General features: G+C 35.7%; 1 protein-coding gene across 5 annotated transcripts; it reads left to right on the top strand.

Annotated features, from left to right (window-relative positions):
• The first annotated feature begins 1,663 nt into the window (after positions 1–1,663).
• LOC138331374 (dentin sialophosphoprotein-like) lies at positions 1,664–21,020 on the top strand. Of its 5 annotated transcripts, XM_069278946.1 has the most exons (14): positions 1,664–2,093; positions 3,569–3,686; positions 4,261–6,138; positions 10,443–10,535; positions 10,788–10,895; positions 13,253–13,360; positions 13,467–13,598; positions 13,777–13,932; positions 14,906–15,013; positions 15,611–15,742; positions 16,088–16,195; positions 16,863–17,034; positions 17,816–17,905; positions 18,184–21,020. In XM_069278946.1, exons 1-14 carry the CDS (start codon positions 2,014–2,016, stop codon positions 18,309–18,311), a joined length of 3,411 nt encoding a protein of 1,136 aa, XP_069135047.1. In that variant the 5' UTR covers positions 1,664–2,013; the 3' UTR covers positions 18,312–21,020. The 5 variants fall into 5 exon arrangements, with proteins under 5 accessions (XP_069135047.1, XP_069135048.1, XP_069135049.1 ...); XM_069278947.1 differs by lacking the exon at positions 10,788–10,895; XM_069278948.1 differs by lacking the exon at positions 14,906–15,013.
• Positions 21,021–21,104: the final 84 nt, after the last annotated feature.

The following is a 21,104-nucleotide window of genomic DNA, read 5'->3' as shown; positions in this document are numbered from 1 at the left end:
CTGATAAATTGTTCCACGTGTTCACTACTCTTAAAGCAAAGGAATTACTCCTGCACCGAAGTCTTGACTGCTGTTTTTTAAGCTTTTTGTTGTGACCTCTCGTTCTCCTATCTTCGTTCAGGGGGAGTAATCCATTAGCAGAATGGCTCGTTTTGTCGAAACCATTAATAATTCTAAACACTTGGATCATATTATATCGTAGTTCTCCTGTATTGTAGAGTTGGTAGGCCCAAAAGTTTCAGTCGTTCCGTATATGGTGTTTCACGGAGTTCATGCACTTGTTTTGTTGCACGTCTTTGCACGTTTTCTAACTCAATTATATCCTTTTTCAGAATTGGGTTCCAAACTGTTACTGAGTATTCCAGTTGTGGTCGTATTAGAGACTTATAGAGTGGAAGAAACATATCCTTGTCCAACATCGTGAATTATCGCTTTATCATTCCAATTAGCCTATTCGCCTTTTTTTCGCACAATTTGCCACATGTAGACTAAACTTAAGTTCTGTGTCGAAAGTAACTCCAAGGTCTTTCTCATATTTGACGCAAGTAATTTGTTGTATGGATCCATCTTCTTCTCGCATCATATACTGAAAGTTGGGATTTCTTTGTCCAAAATGTAGTGTATTACACTTAGATGAATTAAACTTCAATTGCCATAGTGTTGACCATTCACTTAATTTGTCCAAATCATTTTGAATTTTTTCGGAATCTTCAAGTCGGTTACATGATCCGTAAATTTTCGTATCATCCGCAAATAGCTTTGATTTTCCAAGTATAGCTTTTGGCAGGTCATTTATATATACGATGAAGAGGATAAGTCCCAGAACACAACCTTGAGGAACTCCACTATCTACTTCTACCCAGTCGGAATGTATTCCGTTGACTACAACTCTTTGACGTCTCCCTTCTAAGAATTTGGATATCCATGTCACAATTTTCCCTCGTACTCCAACATTTATTAGCTTTTTTATCAGACGTTTATGCGGCACTGTGTCAAACGCTTTTTTAAAGTCCAAATATATCATATCCAAATTTCCACCCTCGTCCAGCTTTTTAGTTATTTCATCATGGACTTCCAGAAGTTGAAGTGTTGTAGATTTTCCTTTGATGAAGCCAAATTGCTCGTCCGCTATAATATTATTCCTATCTAGATGACCCATCATATTGTCTCTAAGAATAGATTCCAAACATTTTACAACGATGCTGGTCAAACTAATTGGTCTGTAGTTTTCCGCTTTCCTTTTATTTCCTTTTTTAAAAAATTGGTGTTATGTTTGCCTCCTTCCATTCTGATGGTAGAACTCCTTCTTGTAGTGATTTATTAAAGATTATTGATAAGGGGAGACTAATACATTGGCTTAGTTCCTTTAGAACTTTAGGATGTAACCCATCTGGTCCGGGGGATTTGGATGCATCTAATTTTGATAGCTTTTTAAACACTTCTTCTGTTGTAACTTGAATTTCCAGAAGTTCAGGCTGACTGTAGATAAACTGCTGTTGGTGTAGTTATGATGTTGAGGTCTTCTTTCGTAAACACACTTGCGAAAACTTTGTTTAGTTCCTTGGATTTACCTTCATCCTCAGTTTCTATAACATCTGAATGACCTTGGACCAAAAAACCTTATATTAAATCTTCACTGAAACAAGTTCTGAAAGATCTAAATATGTTTGACCGATAATATATGCTGGTATAAAGGCTAAATTTGGATAATATGAATGACTTTGACCTTCATTCAAAGTCACATGGGCCAATTAACCTTAAACCTTTCCCGTTACGGATTTTTTATTACGGTCTAATTAGGCCTAATGACCACGTACAAAATATAATATTGGTTCAATCTTTGGAACGATAATTCTCCCAGGTCTTGGTTTTGCTTTCAAATTCGGGAATGAAAAATGTTCATGCATGTAAACCAAGGCTGACAAACCATGAAATTTCTTGTCAGTAAACACAAATTTGAGATCCTATGAGCAGAAAGAGCAAGCCAGGGCTGAAAATGGAACTCTTCTACGGATGGAGATAGGAATGATTCCTGGGCGGGAAATCAAAATGGAAGTGTTTGTGAGAAGGCTTGTTGACAGATCGGATTTAAGGTAAATGATGATATTTCTCATCTTTATGCCAGCTTTACAAACATGATCAGTAAACATGTCTATGTTTCTGCTCCGATCACTGGTTGGCATGCATGACAGACTTATAATTCTAAACTTTGACATAAACTGGTTGATGCGATCAAACTGATAACTGCACAATAACAGTGTAAACTGTAACGTTGTATATTGATCTGTCGATTTTGTATTGTTATGCCAGAAACATAATCATATTCATATATACATTACTATATATACAGTATATATACGGTATGCTTTTGATTATGCCAATGGTATTCAATTATTTGTCCAATACCCAGTTAGTCAGTACGTGTACAACTGTACAATGTAGATCAAACATTCGCCTAGTGTTGGCTGCTGCATGTCCTGGTTTCGAATCCCGGTCTGGTCGCTACATTTTCTCCACTCCTGTTACATATTTGATCGAACGATAGGATTTTGTGTCGTCACTAACTTTTCTACATCTTTAATCTGTTGTCGTTTATAAGTACCAGTTCAACAAGATAAATGAATTTTATATACAGTGAGTAGGAATCAACAGTCCAATGATGTTCTTAACACTATAGTCTATACCTTAAAGCCACACTATACGTAACTATCATCGAAAAGTTAAGTTAGATTTGACCCCGATATTGTTAGTATTTGTAGAAGAAGTTAAAATTAAGTTATATCAAAATATATTTATAGTGAGTTCTTAATAACGTTGGTACAGTGGTACGTCTGTCTGAACTCTTCCTAGAACGGGTCATGAACTTTCCAACTGCTGTTTGGCAATAATCGTAACTTCTATGGCGATCAGTTTAAAAATGAAGACATGTTTTCAAGTATCAACTTTCAACACCTGCTGTACCAACGTTATTAAGAAATCATTATAAATATATTTTGATGTAACTTAATTTTAAGTTCAGACAGATGTTAACGTAGTTACGGTAGTCACATGACGTTCTCGGCATCAACGTTATAATGTCAGCTATCTTTGGCTCGTTTGACGAAATGGGACCCACCTATAGCAATGGTCAATATTTAATTGATTTTTATCAAGAGTTTCCAAATCATTATCGCTCATCTTGACTTTTATTTAGTCCTGTCTCAGCATGATTTACAATAGGATTTTCAACATTCTTCTAAATCATGAAAAAAATAAGGCAGATATGGATATTGGGACTTTAATATTCAGCAATAGCATGTAAATATATAGTATTTCTTATGTAATTATAATTCAATCTGATTTCTGCAGCTACGCTAACTAACAACTAATCTTAGTAGAAAGCTGACATGTTATTTGCGAAAACTCCATATATTATATGTGCAACTTTGTGTACATTAACAAACATATTGTTTTTGAATAGCTGGTCAATATATATTGTAGCTTTCAACAACTGCTTTTGTTTCTTTAGTAACAAATTAATTGTTCTTGTTAATGAAAAATTTAAGTAAAATGATTGTTTTTCCTGCAGCGTTTTAACCAAGCGCATGATCAGAGAGGAATACAAGAAACATGTTGGACGGAGTCAGCTGGATTCAGAAGAAAAGGAGGAGCTTACTCGTCTTGTTACAAATTTACTGGAAAACCTGGTAAGGCGATTGTGACTTGACCCGAAAACTTATAAGTTATTATACTAGATTTATTCGCTAACCGTGGAGCTTTTATATCTACATAAATTAGGTTATGATTAATTTGAAAAGACTTTGATTTTTGTGAATTCAGCAAAAAAAAAAATATTTCATTTAGTGTTACAATGACCGTACCATCCTGTCCAGTTTGACTTGATGGTTTTCTCTGATGCTAGTTTTCTGCACCTGACACACAAACAATATGGACTGTTAACATTCAATCATAGGAGTCTGTGAAATGCTTACAGTTACAAGAGTATAATAAATGGGGGGGGGATAAAAATTATGCATGTTTATTTTATATGACAACTACGTATACATATACACCGTACTTCAAAGTGAAATCTTATTAAAATGAACCCCTTGATTTTAGCATTCAACCTTGGAGTCCAAGGGAGTCAATTAAAAATGTATAGGTAAAACCTTTGGCCTGTGGCTCCAGATAAAATGTCATATGAATTTAATGCAGAGCCTAATTTCTAAAACATCTGATTCCCTTTTTGATAAATAAGTAGTTCTATTCTTATCTTTTCAGACAAATGAAGACAAGTCAGATGTCCACAAGAAACAGAGAAACCATGATAGTCCAGATAAGGAAAACAAAAGCCCAACAAAAATATCTGCCAGGAACAGCAAGAAAGATAACTCTTCTGAAATTAATCATTCAAGTCCGAAAAAGAGACGGACACCAAGCAAGACAAAGTCAACTCCAAATAAAAAGAAAGAAATTGGAGCAATAGAGAAAAAAGTTTTGTCTCCTTCTCAGAATCCCTCTCTTACAAGCTCTGAATCTGTCAGTCAGGGAGATTCCCAGTCCACAGGACCTAAGTACAGAGCAGACGAAGTATTGGAGGCTGTGATGAATTCCGATGGCGAGGAAGATTCGAAGATGTTATCAGAATCGGAGGAAAGTGATGAGGGTAATGACAATGAAGAAGAAGATTCAGACTTCACACCAAAAGGTGCAAAGAAAGTGGAGACGAAATTTAAGAAGTATCATTTAGTTGAAGAGGATGATGAAGATACATGGAAACCATTTACGCCTGTCAAGGAGTCAAAACCAGCCAAAGGACGAATTGCCAGCTCCTCTGACGATGATGTTCAGCTCTCGAGTGACAGTGAGGGTAATAAAAGATTCTCAAAAAAACAAGAGAAAAACAAAAAGAGGACAAAGAAACGATCGTTAGTTATCTCGAGCGAAGAAAGTGACTCTGAAGAAAGTGAGTATGAAAATAATGATTTTGAAAAGAAGAAAAAAACGTCCAAAGATGTTTCAACATCGGCTTCCAAACGAAGAAAGCTGAATTCTACAGAAGAAAAACCCTCATCAAAGAACTCTAAGGATGTTAAAAAGTCTTCTGTTACTAAAATTAGAACCACAAATAATCATCAGGAGCCTAAAGAAAAGGCTTCTAGTGCATCAGGTAGGAACAAATCAGCATCAAAGTCTAATAAGGAAAAGGGTCAAGTCAAACAGAGAAAGAAAAAGCCAGCTGCTACAGACAGTTCTGGGTCAGACAAAGAAATATCTGCAACAAAACAGAACTCCAAACTTGACGTCGACAGCTCAGATTCTGATGAGGGTCTTTCATTGGCAAAATTGAAAAGTGGTACAACGCAGGTCAAAAAGAGAAAGAAAAAACCCACTGTAACAGACAATTCTGGATCAGAGTCAGACCAAGAAATATCTGCAACAAAACAGAATTCCAAACAAGACATCAACAGCTCAGATTCTGATGAGGGTCTTTCATTGGCAAAATTGAAAAGTGGTACAACGCAGGTCAAAAAGAGAAAGAAAAAACCCACTGCAACAGACAATTCTGGATCAGAGTCAGACCAAGAAATATCTGCAACAAAACAGAATTCCAAACAAGACGTCAACAGCTCAGATTCTGATGAGGGTCTTTCATTGGCAAAATTGAAAAGTGGTACAACGCAGGTCAAAAAGAGAAAGAAAAAACCCACTGTAACAGACAATTCTGGATCAGAGTCAGACCAAGAAATATCTGCAACAAAACAGAATTCCAAACTAGACGTCGACAGCTCAGATTCTGATGAGGGTCTTTCATTGGCAAAATTGAAAAGTGGTACAACGCAGGTCAAAAAGAGTAAGAAAAAACCCACTGTAACAGACAATTCTGGATCAGAATCAGACCAAGAAATATCTGCAACAAAACAGAATTCCAAACTAGACGTCGACAGCTCTGATTCTGATGAGGGTCTTACATTGGCAAACTTAAAGAATGGTAAAGCTCAGGTCAAAAAGAGAAAGAGAAACCTCGCTTCATCGGACAGTTCTGGATCTCAGTCAGACAAAGAAATATCTGCAACAAAACAGAATTCTAAACTAGACGACAACAGCTCAGATTCCGATGAGGGTCTTTCATTGGCAAACATGCAGAGAAAATCAGAGGTAAGCCAATGCAAAAGTGATATAACAAAATTTGTACATGTCTACGTACTGTACTTTGTTAAAAGTACCATACTTTGTTGTAAGTGCCATACTTTGTTATAAAAAACCATACTTTGTTATAAAGTACTGTTCTTTGTTATGGGTAACATACTTTGTTACTGTACTTTGTTGTAAGTAATGTACTTTGTTGTAAGTACCGTACTTTGTTGTAAGTACAGTACTTTGTTATAAGTAATGTACTTTGTTATAAGTACCGTACTTTGTTGTAAGGACTGTACTTTGTTGTAAGGACCATACTTTGTTGTAAGTACCGTACTTTGTTGTAAGTACCGTACTTAATTGTAAATACTGTACTTTGTTGTAAGTACTGTTCATAAGTACCGTATTTGTTATAAAAACCGTATTTTTGTAAAGTACCGTACATTGTTGTAAGAAACCTTACTTTTTGAAAGTATCATACTTTGTTATAAGTACCGTACTTTTTATGGGTAACATACTTTGTTGTAAGGACCAGTACTTTGTTGTAAGTACCGTACTTTGTTGTAAGTACTGTACTTTGTTGTAAGTACTGTACTTTGTTGTAAGTTCCATACTTTGTTATAAGTACCATACTTTGTTGTAAAGTACCATACTTTGTTGTAAGTACCGTACTTTTGTTGTAAGTACTGTACTTTGTTGTAAGTACTGTACTTTGTTGTAAGTACCATACTTTGTTGTAAGTACCGTACTTTGTTGTAAGTACCGTACTTTGTTGTAAGTACTGTACTTTGTTGTAAGTACCGTACTTTGTTGTAAGTACCGTACTTTGTTGTAAGTACCGTACTTTGTTGTAAGTACCATACTTTGTTGTAAGTACCGTACTTTGTTGTAAGTACCATACTTTGTTGTAAGTACCGTACTTTGTTGTAAGTACCGTACTTTGTTGTAAGTACCGTACTTTGTTGTAAGTACCGTACTTTGTTGTAAGTACCGTACTTTGTTGTAAGTACCATACTTTGTTGTAAGTACCGTACTTTGTTGTAAGTACCGTACTTTGTTGTAAGTACCATACTTTGTTGTAAGTACCGTACTTTGTTGTAAGTACCGTACTTTGTTGTAAGTACCGTACTTTGTTGTAAGTACCGTACTTTGTTGTAAGTACCGTACTTTGTTGTAAGTACCGTACTTTGTTGTAAGTACCGTACTTTGTTGTAAGTACCATACTTTGTTGTAAGTACCATACTTTGTTGTAAGTACCGTACTTTGTTGTAAGTACCATACTTTGTTGTAAGTACCGTACTTTGTTGTAAGTACCGTACTTTGTTGTAAGTACCGTACTTTGTTGTAAGTACCGTACTTTGTTGTAAGTACCGTACTTTGTTGTAAGTACCGTACTTTATAGTACTACTTTGTTGTAAGTACCGTACTTTGTTGTAAGTACCGTACTTTGTTGTAAGTACCGTACTTTGTTGTAAGTACCGTACTTTGTTGTAAGTATGTACTTTGTTATAAGTACCATACTTTGTTGTAAGTACCGTACTTTGTTGTAAGTACCGTACTTTGTTGTAACCGTACTTTGTTGTAAGTACCGTACTTTGTTGTAAGTACCGTACTTTGTTGTAAGTACGTACTTTGTTGTAAGTACCGTACTTTGTTGTAAGTACCGTACTTTGTTGTAAGTACGTACTTTGTTGTAAGTACCGTACTTTGTTGTAAGTACCGTACTTTGTTGTAAGTACCATACTTTGTTGTAAGTACCGTACTTTGTTGTAAGTACCGTACTTTGTTGTAAGTACCGTACTTTGTTGTAAGTACCGTACTTTGTTGTAAGTACCATACTTTGTTATAAGTACTGTACTTTGTTGTAAGTACCATACTTTGGTGTAAGTACCGTACTTTGTTGTAAGTACTGTACTTTGTAGTAAGTACCGTACTTTGTTGTAAGTACTGTACTTTGTTGTAAGTAACCATACTTTGTTGTAAGTACCGTACTTTGTTGTAAGTACCGTACTTTGTTGTAAGTACCGTACTTTGTTGTAAGTACCGTACTTTGTTGTAAGTACCGTACTTTGTTGTAAGTACCGTACTTTGTTGTAAGTACCGTACTTTGTTGTAAGTACCGTACTTTGTTGTAAGTACCATACTTTGTTGTAAGTACCGTACTTTGTTGTAAGTACCGTACTTTGTTGTAAGTACCGTACTTTGTTGTAAGTACCGTACTTTGTTATAAGTACCGTACTTTGTTGTAAGTACCGTACTTTGTTGTAAGTACCGTACTTTGTTGTAAGTAACGTACTTTGTTATAAGTACCGTACTTTGTTGTAAGTACCGTACTTTGTTGTAAGTACCGTACTTTGTTGTAAGTACCGTACTTTGTTGTAAGTACCGTACTTTGTTGTAAGTACCGTACTTTGTTGTAAGTACCGTACTTTGTTGTAAGTACCGTACTTTGTTGTAAGTACCGTACTTTGTTGTAAGTACCGTACTTTGTTGTAAGTACCGTACTTTGTTGTAAGTACCGTACTTTGTTGTAAGTACCGTACTTTGTTGTAAGTACCGTACTTTGTTGTAAGTACCGTACTTTGTTGTAAGTACCGTACTTTGTTGTAAGTACCATACTTTGTTGTAAGTACCGTACTTTGTTGTAAGTACCGTACTTTGTTGTAAGTACCGTACTTTGTTGTAAGTACCGTACTTTGTTGTAAGTACCGTACTTTGTTGTAAGTACCGTACTTTGTTGTAAGTACCGTACTTTGTTGTAAGTACCGTACTTTGTTAGTACCGTATTTGTAAGTACCGTACTTTGTTGTAAGTACCGTACTTTGTTGTAAGTACCGTACTTTGTTGTAAGTACCGTACTTTGTTGTAAGTACCGTACTTTGTTTAAGTACTCTTTGTTGTAAGTACCGTACTTTGTTGTAAGTACCGTACTTTGTTGTAAGGACCATACTTTGTTGTAAGTACCGTACTTTGTTGTAAGTACCGTACTTTGTTGTAAGTACCGTACTTTGTTGTAAGTACCATACTTTGTTGTAAGTACTGTACTTTGTTGTAAGTACCATACTTTGTTGTAAGTACCGTACTTTGTTGTAAGTAATGTACTTTGTTGTAAGTACCGTACTTTGTTGTAAGTACCGTACTTTGTTGTAAGTACCGTACTTTGTTGTAAGTACCGTACTTTGTTATAAGTACCATACTTTGTTGTAAGTAATGTACTTTGTTGTAAGTACCATACTTTGTTGTAAGTACCATACTTTGTTGTAAGTACCGTACTTTGTTGTAAGTACCGTACTTTGTTGTAAGTACCGTACTTTGTTGTAAGTACCGTACTTTGTTGTAAGTACCGTACTTTGTTTGTAAGTACCGTACTTTGTTGTAAGTATAAGTACCTTTTGTTGTAAGTACTGTACTTTGTTGTAAGTACCGTACTTTGTTGTAAGTACCGTACTTTGTTGTAAGGACCTTATTTGTTGTAAGTACCTTACTTTGTTGTAAGTACCGTACTTTGTTGTAAGTACTGTACTTTGTACCATTACTTTGTTGTAAGTACCTGTACTTTGTTGTAAGTACCATACTTTGTTGTAAGTACCTTACTTTGTTGTAAGTACGTACTTTGTTGTAAGTACCGTACTTTGTTGTAAGTACCGTACTTTGTTTGTAAGTACCGTACTTTGTTGTAAGTACTGTACTTTGTTATAAGTACCTACTTTGTTGTAAGTACCGTACTTTGTTGTAAGGTACCGTACTTTGTTGTAAGTACCGTACTTTGTTGTAAGTACCATACTTTGTTGTAAGTACCATACTTTGTTGTAAGTACCATAGTACTTTGTTGTAAGTACCGTACTTTGTTGTAAGGACCGTACTTTGTTGTAAGTACCGTACTTTGTTGTGTAAGTACCGTACTTTGTTGTAAGTACTGTACTTTGTTGTAAGTACCGTACTTTGTTGTAAGTACCGTACTTTGTTGTAAGTACTGTACTTTGTTGTAAGTACCGTACTTTGTTATAAGTACCGTACTTTGTTGTAAGTACCGTACTTTGTTGTAAGTACCGTACTTTGTTGTAAGTACCATACTTTGTTATAAGTACCGTACTTTGTTGTAAGTACCGTACTTTGTTGTAAGTACTGTACTTTGTTATAAGTACCGTACTTTGTTATAAGTACCTTACTTTGTTTGTAAGTACCGTACTTTGTTGTAAGTACCATACTTTGTTGTAAGTAATGTACTTTGTTGTAAGTACCGTACTTTGTTGTAAGTACCGTACTTTGTTAAGGGAGATAACACACCACAGCTATCTTACAATTTATACTTTGTTTGTGTTCAGAATCAAGACTCTAGTAGTGACAGTGACAATGAGAAGAAGTCGGAGAAACAAAAGAAGAAAACTGTACCTGTGGACAGGAAGGTGTCATCTAAGGTAGTAATCTAGCCTTCAGCTATATGGTTTTTTTAGGTCAGGAAACAATAGTCAATGTGTTTCTTTTGTCTTATTAGGAATTTGAGACAAATGAGCTTTGTGATTAAAAGCTGCTTAAATTTGTGTTCAGTTCATTATTACTGTTACCTGGATATTATGAATTTTTATGAAACTTTTTTGAAAGAGAAAAAAAAAAGATTTATGTTTCTGTGTTGTAAAGTCAATTAAAAATTGTTACTTTTTGTTGACCAGGACTCCGGGAGTGACTCTAATTCTAGTATATCCTCTGAGGACGAACTTCTCAAACCGTCCAAGACCGGTAAAGATGGACAGAATTCAGCTAGTTCTAAGAAAATGAAGGTAATACTGGCACAGAATCTAGGGCATTAAAGTTACAGTATTTTTGCGTGTATAGTACATACTTTTTTTCATAAATTAACAAGTGAAAAGTTAGGGTACGCACTATATGTGAGTACAAGGTATGGCCAGGCCATGGGTTGTGATCACTGACTGGTTGGCCTTAGTGTGTAGTAACATTTTTAGGCCACCATCATTAGATGGTGGGCTATTTAAATCGCTTTTTGTCCGTGGTCCGTCGTCCGTCCTTCCGTCCTTCCGTCGTCCGTCCGTCCGTCCTTCCGTCCGTTAACATTTCTTGTTACCCGCTATTTTCTCGGAAAGGGCTTAAGGGATCTTTCTCAAATTTCATATGTAGGTTCCCCTAGGGCCACCTAGTTGTGCATATTGCATTTTAGGACCGATCGGTACGGTTAACAAGATGGCCGCCAGGCCGCCATCTTGGATTTTGATAGTTAAAGTTTGTTACCGCTATTTCTCAGAAAGTGCTGAAGGGATCTCTCTCAAATTTTCACATGTAGGTTCCCCTAGGGCCCTAGTAGTGAATATTGCATTTTGGGGGCCGGATCGGTTAACAAGATTGGCCGCCAGGCCGCCATCTTGTATTTTGGTAGTTAAATTTTGTTACCGCTATTTCTCAGAAAGTACTGAAGGGATCTCTCTCAAATTTCACATGTAGGTTGCCCTAGGGCCCTAGGTGTGCATATTGCATTTTGGGACGGATCGGTTAACAAGATGGCCGCCAGGCCGCCATCTTTGATTTTGATAGTTAAAAGTTGTTACTGCTATTTCTCAGAAAGTACTGAAGGGATCTCTCTCAAAAAAATTTCATATGTAGGTTTCCCTAGGGCCCTATTTGTGCATATTGCATTTTGGGACCGAACGATCAACAAGATGGCCGCCAGGCAGCCATCTTGGATTTTGATATTTAAAGTTTGTTACCGCTATTTCTCAGAAAGTACTGAAGTGATCTCTCTCAAATTTCACATGTAGGTTGCCCTAGGGCCCTAGTTGTGCATATTTTATTTTGGGACCAATCGGTCAACAAGATGGCCACCAGCCGCCATCTTTGATTTTGATAGTTAAAAGTTGTTACTGCTATTTCTCAGAAAGTACTGAAGGGATCTCTCTCAAAAAAATTTCATATGTAGGTTTCCCTAGGGCCCTTTTTGTGCATATTGCATTTTGGGACCGAACGATCAACAAGATGGCCGCCAGGCAGCCATCTTGGATTTTGATATTTAAAGTTTGTTACCGCTATTTCTCAGAAAGTACTGAAGTGATCTCTCTCAAATTTCACATGTAGATTCCCCTAGGGCCCTAGTTGTGCATATTGCATTTTGGGACGGATCGGTCAACAAGATTGGCCACCAGGCCGCCATCTTGGATTTTGATAGTGTAAGTTTGTTACCGCTATTTTCTCAGAAAATACTGAAGGGATATGTTTCAAATTTCATGTGCTGGTTCCCTTTGGTCCCTAGTTATGCATGATACATTTTGGGACCGATCGGTCAACAAGATGGCCGACAGGCCACCATTTTGATAATTGAAGTTTGTTAACGCTATTTCTCAGCAAGTACTAAAGTGATCTGTCTCAAATTTTATATGTAGGTTTTCCTAGGATCTGCATATTGCATTTTGGGACCGTTCGGTCAACAAGATGGCCAACAGGTTTTTGACAATTGAAGTTTGTTAGTGTTATATATCTCAGAAAGTACTGAAAAGATCTTTCTCAAATGTCATATATAGTAATATGTAGTAAAAATTTGAAAGCAGAGAAAAGATCCCTCTTTCTATTGTCAGACGTAGATCATTCTTTGGTGGGCGCCAAGATCCCTCTGGGATCTCTTGTATACATATTGTCTTTAAATGCAAAAACATAAGTTAATTAATCTCTGCAGCAATCTAATTAAAATTTGACTTGTAATTCCGCTCCACTACTAAACTCAACGTTACACTCCAATACAAGATCTAACAACTCCCTATTCAGGGTCACCTCAGCATGACCCCTACAATTAGCCAATCAACATGTCGCCTACAAATCCTTCAGTGTGGTTGATTCTCTTGGAAGTATAAGTGGTTGATTCTCTTGGAAGTATAAGTGCTTATTAGCTACATGAAGTACGCCTCAAGATGTTCTGATTCTAGGCCATTTGGCATGCTGAGGTGAAGCTGAACGGGGAATTGTTAAATTTTGTATTGGAGTGTAACATAGAGTATTGTGGTGGAGTGGAATTACAGGTGAAATTTTAATTAGATTGTCTCTGCAGAGACATTCATTTGCTCCACACACAAAGGACCTGTATATGTAACTATGGGTTGTAAAGTAGAATGAGTAATTGTTTCTTTTTGTTGACCAGGACTCCGGGAGTGACTCTGATTCCAGTATATCCTCTGAGGACGAACCTCTCAAACCGTCCAAGGCCTGTAAAGGTAGACGGAAGTCAGGCAGTCTGCAGAAAATGAAGGTAAAGAAAGATTTACTGAAAAAAAAAATGTAATGAAAGATTTACTGTGAAAACCAACAAAATGAATTTAAAGTAGATTTAGTAATTGTTACTTTTTGTTGACCAGGACTCCGGGAGTGACTCTGATTCCAGTATATCCTCTGAAGACGAACCTCTCAAACCGTCCAAGACCGGTAAAGGTGGACGGAAGTCAGGCAGTAAAGGTGGACAGAAGTCGGGTAGTCCGAAGAAAACCAAGGTAATACTGGCACAGAAACTGGAGCATAAGGGGGACCATAATAAGTTTGTCTTGGAAAAAAGGAAAAACATATATCATTACCGGTATCTGTTAATCACTGCCATTGAACTCTTTTCTTTTTGTCACGATTTACATGAAAAGTTGTAGATTATATTCACCGTTCCTTTTTGTTGACCAGGACTCCGGGAGTGACTCTGATTCCAGTATATCCTCTGAGGATGAACCTCTCAAACCATCCAAGGCTCGTAAAGGTGGACGGAAGCCGGCAGGTAAAGGTGGACAGAAGCCGGCTGGTAAAGGTGGAAGGAAGTCGGGCAGTCTGAAGAAAACCAAGGTAATACTGGCATAGTAACTGAAGCATAAGGGGAACCACTTTAAAGGAGTAGATATGATAGGACCAGTATTTGGCCTTAATTTTTCAGGCCGAAAAATATTAACTCTGATCCACATCAATTTCAAATCAATAAATACTATCACACTTGCCATTCATCAAAACATAACTTTTTATAACCATGTACACGATGTGCTCCACCTATGACGTCATCAAATTGAGGATTTTCCTCTTCTCGCCAAATTTTGCTAGAAATTCATCATCTTTAGGATAGAAATGGTTTGAAATGGATTTGGCTGCCACCTTGGAGCAACTTTATATTTTGCATGGATATGCGTAAATACACGATACACAACGTGTGAAAATCTCTTTCTGCTCCACGAAGGCGGTCAAATTCATTTTTAGAGAAAACCGCTAAAAAAGTATGATTTTTCAAGGATTTTTGTGAAAAATGGCAGGAAACTGCATGTTGATGACGTCATAGTGAAGATAATTGGCACATGCGGGATATTTTCGCCATGTAATGTGTTAGCAAATGTATTCAACTGTTATAAGGCAAAATATGTTGTTCTTTACTGGAGAATTAATTTTGGGGCCATATTCGAGTCCTAACGTACCTTCTCCTTTGTCTTGGAGGGAGGGGGAGGGTTATACTTGTAACTCAGTAATCTGTCATAAAAAGTAGAAAGCGTTCCCATATATTCCTCATGACGCTTTATTATGTCTTGATTCACATGAAAATTGTAGGTTTTACTTGCTGGTTTATCAACGTCATACATTAGAATATTCCTGGGAAAAGTGTTTCATATGCACTGGAAAAATAATACTAATATTATAATCATCAAACTGTTGTTAAACATTGTTTAGTCGATCTCTGCAGCGACACTCATTTGCTCAACACACAAAGGACTTGTATGTGAAACCTTGGGTTGTAGATCTAGAGTAGATTGAGTAATTTTTACTTTTTGTTGACCAGGACTCCGGGAGTGACTCTGATTCCAGTATATCCTCTGAGGATGAACCGCTCAAACCGTCCAAGGCCTGTAAAGGTGGACGGAAGTCGGGCAGTCCGAAGAAAACCAAGGTAATATTGGCACAGAAACTGGAGCATAAGGGGACCATCATACATATGTCTTGAAAAGAAAAAGAAAAAAAATCACTGTATCATGATAACTGCCTTTGAACTCTTTTTGTCACGATATTATTTATATGTGAAGTTGTAGGTTATACTTGCCGGTTTATCAAGGTCATACATCGGAATAATCTTGAGAAAAATGTATAAAAGAATCATAAGTACTGGAAATATAAATAAGATGAAAATAATTATGTACCAGATGTATGTTCAATTGTAAAATTGTTTAATTCATAGAGAATTAGTTGAATGGAGCATGGTTGTTTACCATAGCAACACAATGGCAGACTCTTTTTGATTATGATTTTCTGTGGAATTGTTGTTGAGAGAAAAAAAGAATAAAACTGTCAAACATAGTAAAATATCAAAAAAGTATTATTATTATTGATATTATTTATATGTCTGTGCAAGAAACATCAGTAGACAGCATAAAAAATTTGAATGACAGCTAACAGTAACTTGCACACATGTGACGCATATGTCAGTCAACAGGTTTATTTCCCAGAATTATGTCAAACAATATTAAAATTGTTACTTTTTGTTGACCAGGACTCCGGGAGTGACTCAGATTCCAGTATATCCTCTGAGGACGAACCTCTCAAAACGTCCAAGACCGGTAAAGGTGGACGGAAGTCGGCCAGTAAAGGTGGACAGAAGTCGGGTAGTCTGAAGAAAACCAAGGTAATACTGGCACAGAAACTGGAGCATAAGGGGGACCATAATAAGTTTGTCTTGGAAAAAAGGAAAAACAATAATCACTATGTGTTAATTACTGCCATTTAACTCTTTTCTTTTTGTTGTGATTTACATGAAGAGTTGTAGATTATACTCGCCGTTTTAGCAAAGTCATACATCTGAATAATCTTGGGAAAAGTGTAAAAAGGAATTTTCTGTACTGGAAATATAATAAAAATGAAAATAAATATTTACCAAATGCATGTTCAATTATGAAATGGTTTAATTCACAGAGAATTGGTTGTTCCACACATTATGTAAATTGAGTAATTGTTACTTTTTGTTGACAAGGACTCCGGGAGTGACTCTGATTCCAGTATATCCTCTGAGGACGAACCTCTCAAACCGTCCAAGGTTGGTAAAGGTGGACGGAAGTCGAGCAGTCCGAAGGAAACCAAGGTAATACTGGCACAGAAAATAGAGCATAAGGCCTAGGGTACCATAATAAGTTTGTCTAAGAAAAGAAAAAAAAATTACAAAAAAAAATATCACTGTTTTGTAGTGGGTCTTTAAAAAGACAATAACACATTTTACTGTGTGTAATAATATCCTCTTAATGTACCAACATTTTAAAGATGTTCCACCGCCGACAGAGCATAAATGATATTCATCATTTGAACAATAATTGGTGTTTAATTGTGTATATATATGTCTAATTAACACAAAAAATAATATAAAATAATACATTTCGCCTTTGGTGCATGTGCAATCAGTACTTCATTCCATATAGGATATAGAGACATGGAATTTTTTGGGGATGCAATTAATTCTATTTCATGTTTTTAACTTGAAGTAAAATTAGAAGCTCAAACTTTTCAATGGTGATAATGGTGTAAAGTCAGTAACTTTTGTAGCTGAAGAAAAATACTAAATCGTCTGCTCCTGTTTTTAATAGTGAAAAATTACCATTTGTCAGCGGTAGAGCATCTTTAAAGTTGGTGATATTATTTTGATGTCATTGTTTACTTGTACGATCATCATATTCCTTTCTGACCATACTGACTCACACACACTGTTCATTATGTTATTGCCAGTTATGATAAAATACAATTCTACTTTTTACCAGAGTAAATCCAAGAGAGGTGTCAAAAAGCGAGAGTCGCATGTCACAAAGTTACGGAAGATCTGTCGTGAGGCGGGCATTTTTATCCGCAGTAATCGAGATCTGGAGGGCTGTAAAACTGACGCTCACATCATTCGGAGGATCAAACAGATTCTGGAGAAACATGGCATGAAAGGTGAAATACTGTGTAATATTATGATAAGACTTTTATATATATAGATGAGGAATAGAGATATTTTTCCCGACTGTCTTAAAATGTAGTAATATCCAATGCTTGCCAAGGGTTTACAACATTTTGTGTTTCAGAGGGTAGAATATTCCTATCCACATATGAGAGTATTTTTCTATACAACTTAATAATCAAAATTTTCAAAATGCCAATAAAGATGTGCGGCCATCCAGGAAAACCACTAGAGATGAATTCTCCTTACAAGAATATTATGTAGTATTGATATTTTTAACGCAAATTCTTTAGAGATATACCAGCCAGTTTTCTGAATATTAAAAATTAAGAAGTTTCAAAGCAGTGGGGCCAAATTAAAAGTGATCTTTACATTCACTTGTCACTATCATGATTAACACACCAGCTTACATGATGCTCTGTCATTAGTCTGTTCGTCATCAATCTACTTCTTCGTCTTAATATCTGCTGGTCTTTATAATATTTGACTGGTATCATCCTGATGTGGTGGGGACTAAAAAAAATTCAAATAGTTGGACTGACCCTTTGGGGCCTGAGGGATGGGGCCAAAAGGGTCAATTTGGCTATTTTCTATGTAAACAACTTTTTCTCTCAAAGTAAAAATAGGATAACACTCGTCAAATTGCATTGGTAGCATCCTTATGGGGCGGGGAAATTCATTTAATAGGGCTTATTGGGTCAAATATGGTACTTCAGATTATATAAGTATGTTCTAATTAGAGTTAATATGGTCTGACTTTATATTTACCTCCAGGGAAACCTAATATGAAAAAAGCAAAGAAGATTCGACTGAAGAAGGAGGCAGCAGAACTGGACACTGATAATATTATCATTAAAGACCATGGTAGGGCCATGCTTAGTACTGTATAGCGAGGGAATTGATGCAGGGTAGATATTTCATGGGATAATATTGAGGTTGGGAAGGTGGAAATTTTATATTGAAAAATTGTTCTCTTATATCCAGTTTGTGAAAATTTCAATTCGTTAAAATACAGTGTTCTTGTTAAAGATGAAATAGCAAAAAAATTGAAATGAGTATGAAAAAAAACTGATGACAGATCCTATATATATATCCAATTAAGGGAATTTTTGCTTTTATTAATTTTTTTTGTACTTTTTCAGGTCGACCGAAACGAAGAGTTAACAGTCTGTTTTCAAGAAACTCACCCTCACCAATGAAACAATGCACGCCTCCAAGAGTGAAATTTGGTCGCCTGAAAGACATCATTGATAGTGAAGAATCGGACTGACAGTGAAGAATCAACTGATTTAATATTTATTTATGTTTATTTATGTCGAAGTCATATTGTTAACTTTATCATGTAAATTTTTAAATCAGGACATTTTACAGTTCAGGAGTAATCGTAGAGTAAGTGAAAGACAATATTGACAATTATGGACCTTTGTTGAAGTCACTATGGTGTTATACTTACCGTGTGTAATTAATAATGAGCGAGGTCATTATCTTAGATTCTACCAGGTCAGTATAAAACCATATTGAACAAATCGGAAGATCCTCAAATTTTAAAAGCTCATCTGGTTCAAATAAACAAGGGGAGCTTATGCCTAATATATCATGGCGTCCAGCATCCGTCCGGCAAAAATTCACATAATCATCAGTTTTCTTGAAAACCACTGTTTAGAATTAGACCAAATTTGGTAGCATCCTTAAGCTTGCTGGGTGATGATTTGTCATACAGGTGGTTGGGCTTACCCCCATACTTCTTCTCTGAATATTATAAATGGACATCGTGTACATGTTTATCATATGTATGTCAACTTGGTATACTTTAACTTTTCTTTTTAATATGTTATGTTCATACAAGGTATCTTGTACATGTATATATGACAAGTGTTTCAAAAAGGTCAGCTACATTATTAACTCTACATGATATCAGAGTACATATTCCCATGGAATACGCACATTGATATGTTACTGTCAAGAGTAGATTTAGAAGCTTAATGTAGACCGATATTGAGTATATATCAGAACTTAACATTCGGATTGTGTGACTTCACAACTGTCGTACTGACTCTTGTGATTCTCTATATGCAAAATATAAGCCTCTATGTGACCATATCCAATGAGAAATCCAAAGTGGAAAATCAAAGGCTTATATGACATACATTTTTAGCCCACCATCATCGGATGGTGGGCTATTCAAATCGCTTGTAGGTTCACCTAGAGCCCTAGTTGTGCACATTTGGGACCGATCATTCAACAAGATGGCACCAGGCAGCCATCTTGGATTTTGATAATTGGAGTTTGTTACCGCTATTTCTCAGAAAGTACTGAAGCAATCTGTCTTAAATTTCATATATATATTCCCCTAGGGCCCTAGTTGTGCATATTGCATTTTGGAAGCGATTGGTCAACAAGATGGCCAACAGGCCACCATCTTGAATTTTGATAATTGAAGTTTGTTACTGCTATTTCTCAGAAAGTACTGAAGTAATCTATCTCGAATGTCATATGTAGTAATATGTAGTAAAAATTTGAAAAGCAGAGAAAAGATCCCTCTTTCAATTGTCAGACGTAGATCATTCTTTGGTGGGCGCCAAGATCCCTCTGGGATCTCTTGTTATTATCACTGAATCTCACCAGTATCTCACCATTCCAACATCAAGAGAAAACCTATTGGTTTGTTAGGATTTATGGTTCTATTTACAGATATAATAACCAGGAATTGTTATAAACAGGTTGCCCATTAAAGTCCTAAATTTCTGGGATTCATTTTTTTTTTATCAAGTTAGTAAATACTATCATGGATCATGCATATGTTTTCTATATATGTTAATGTATATTATGATACTTTTGAATTATGTTTATTGTTTTGGATGTGAACGTATCGTTTTTTTGGCCAAAGTTTTTGTTATAGACTTAAAATACTCCAACAATGTTCGAAGTATAGCACAACAAGACACTTTTGATCGTTACGCCATGTCTAACATTGCCTATCAGGAGTTTCTTAATATCAAGCCTCTAATATTATTGTATTAGGACTGATAAGTGTAGGTAGGCCACATACTCTTATTTAATTTATACCATCTTGCCACAGGTTTGTGACATATATAGTTGAGTTCAAAGTGCTAAATTTTACTAAAGTTTATAATCTTTGTACATTTTGTATTTTCTTTTTTTCTATGAATTTTCATATCTACTTTTATGAATTGAAAAAAAGCATTATTCAAAATTTTCTTCAAGTAACTTATAGTTAAATAATACGGATAATACATTAATATTGATAAAGAGAAACTCACCAAAATGTTATGTTTAGTTTCTTTGCTTTCTTCAGATCAGGAGCAACGGTCAGAAATAGTGGAATAGTGTTGTTTAAATTATTACAAATTCAGAAAGAGCAGTCAAAATGTGGTAATATTGTAAAAAAATTTAGTAAAATTAAATGTAATTTTTGGTCACCTGTCTGCAGTCGGCTTGGCGATTATCGATTGTTTTTTCAGAGATTCACCATTTAACTATATAAATTACCTCTTAAGTAGTTAAATCATCAGTCTGTGACGCTAATTTTTCGCTGCTAGTCATTTGGACTAGGAAACTAAAAAATTTACTGGTCCAACTATTTAATCACTAGTCCAAATTAAATATACAGCCGTTTTCCTTCAGCACTTCCAATTCAGTCAACATAAGTTTACAATTTTCTACCCAAATGGCAGTCTGGATGCTTTTGTGAATACAAATTACTAGTCCGGCTGTAAAATTACTAGTCAGTGTTTCTGTATGTTGTAAGGAAATTTTTGAAGATATTTTCACAAAATACTAGTAGTATATTTTCACAAATAATATTAAATGCATTTCACATAATATCTCTGCAGTTTTTCAATTAGATGTCATTCAATATTATTTTGTATCAGTGAAATCATGTACAAGTGTACAGTAATGTTAATAGATATAATAAATTGTAGATTGGCATTTTAGAAATAAATTTTTAAAATAGTAATCTAACTTGTTGCTCGTTGAATCTGTTGAAATTGTAGGGTCAAACCTGTCTATAAAGACCACCCAATGAACAAAGATGCCATGG

This window comes from Argopecten irradians, chromosome 9 (genome assembly GCF_041381155.1).
Source record: "Argopecten irradians isolate NY chromosome 9, Ai_NY, whole genome shotgun sequence".
NCBI classification, from domain to species: domain Eukaryota; kingdom Metazoa; phylum Mollusca; class Bivalvia; order Pectinida; family Pectinidae; genus Argopecten; species Argopecten irradians.
The sequence above is the reverse complement of the archived record's forward strand: the minus strand, read 5'-3'. Positions and strand labels throughout refer to the sequence as shown.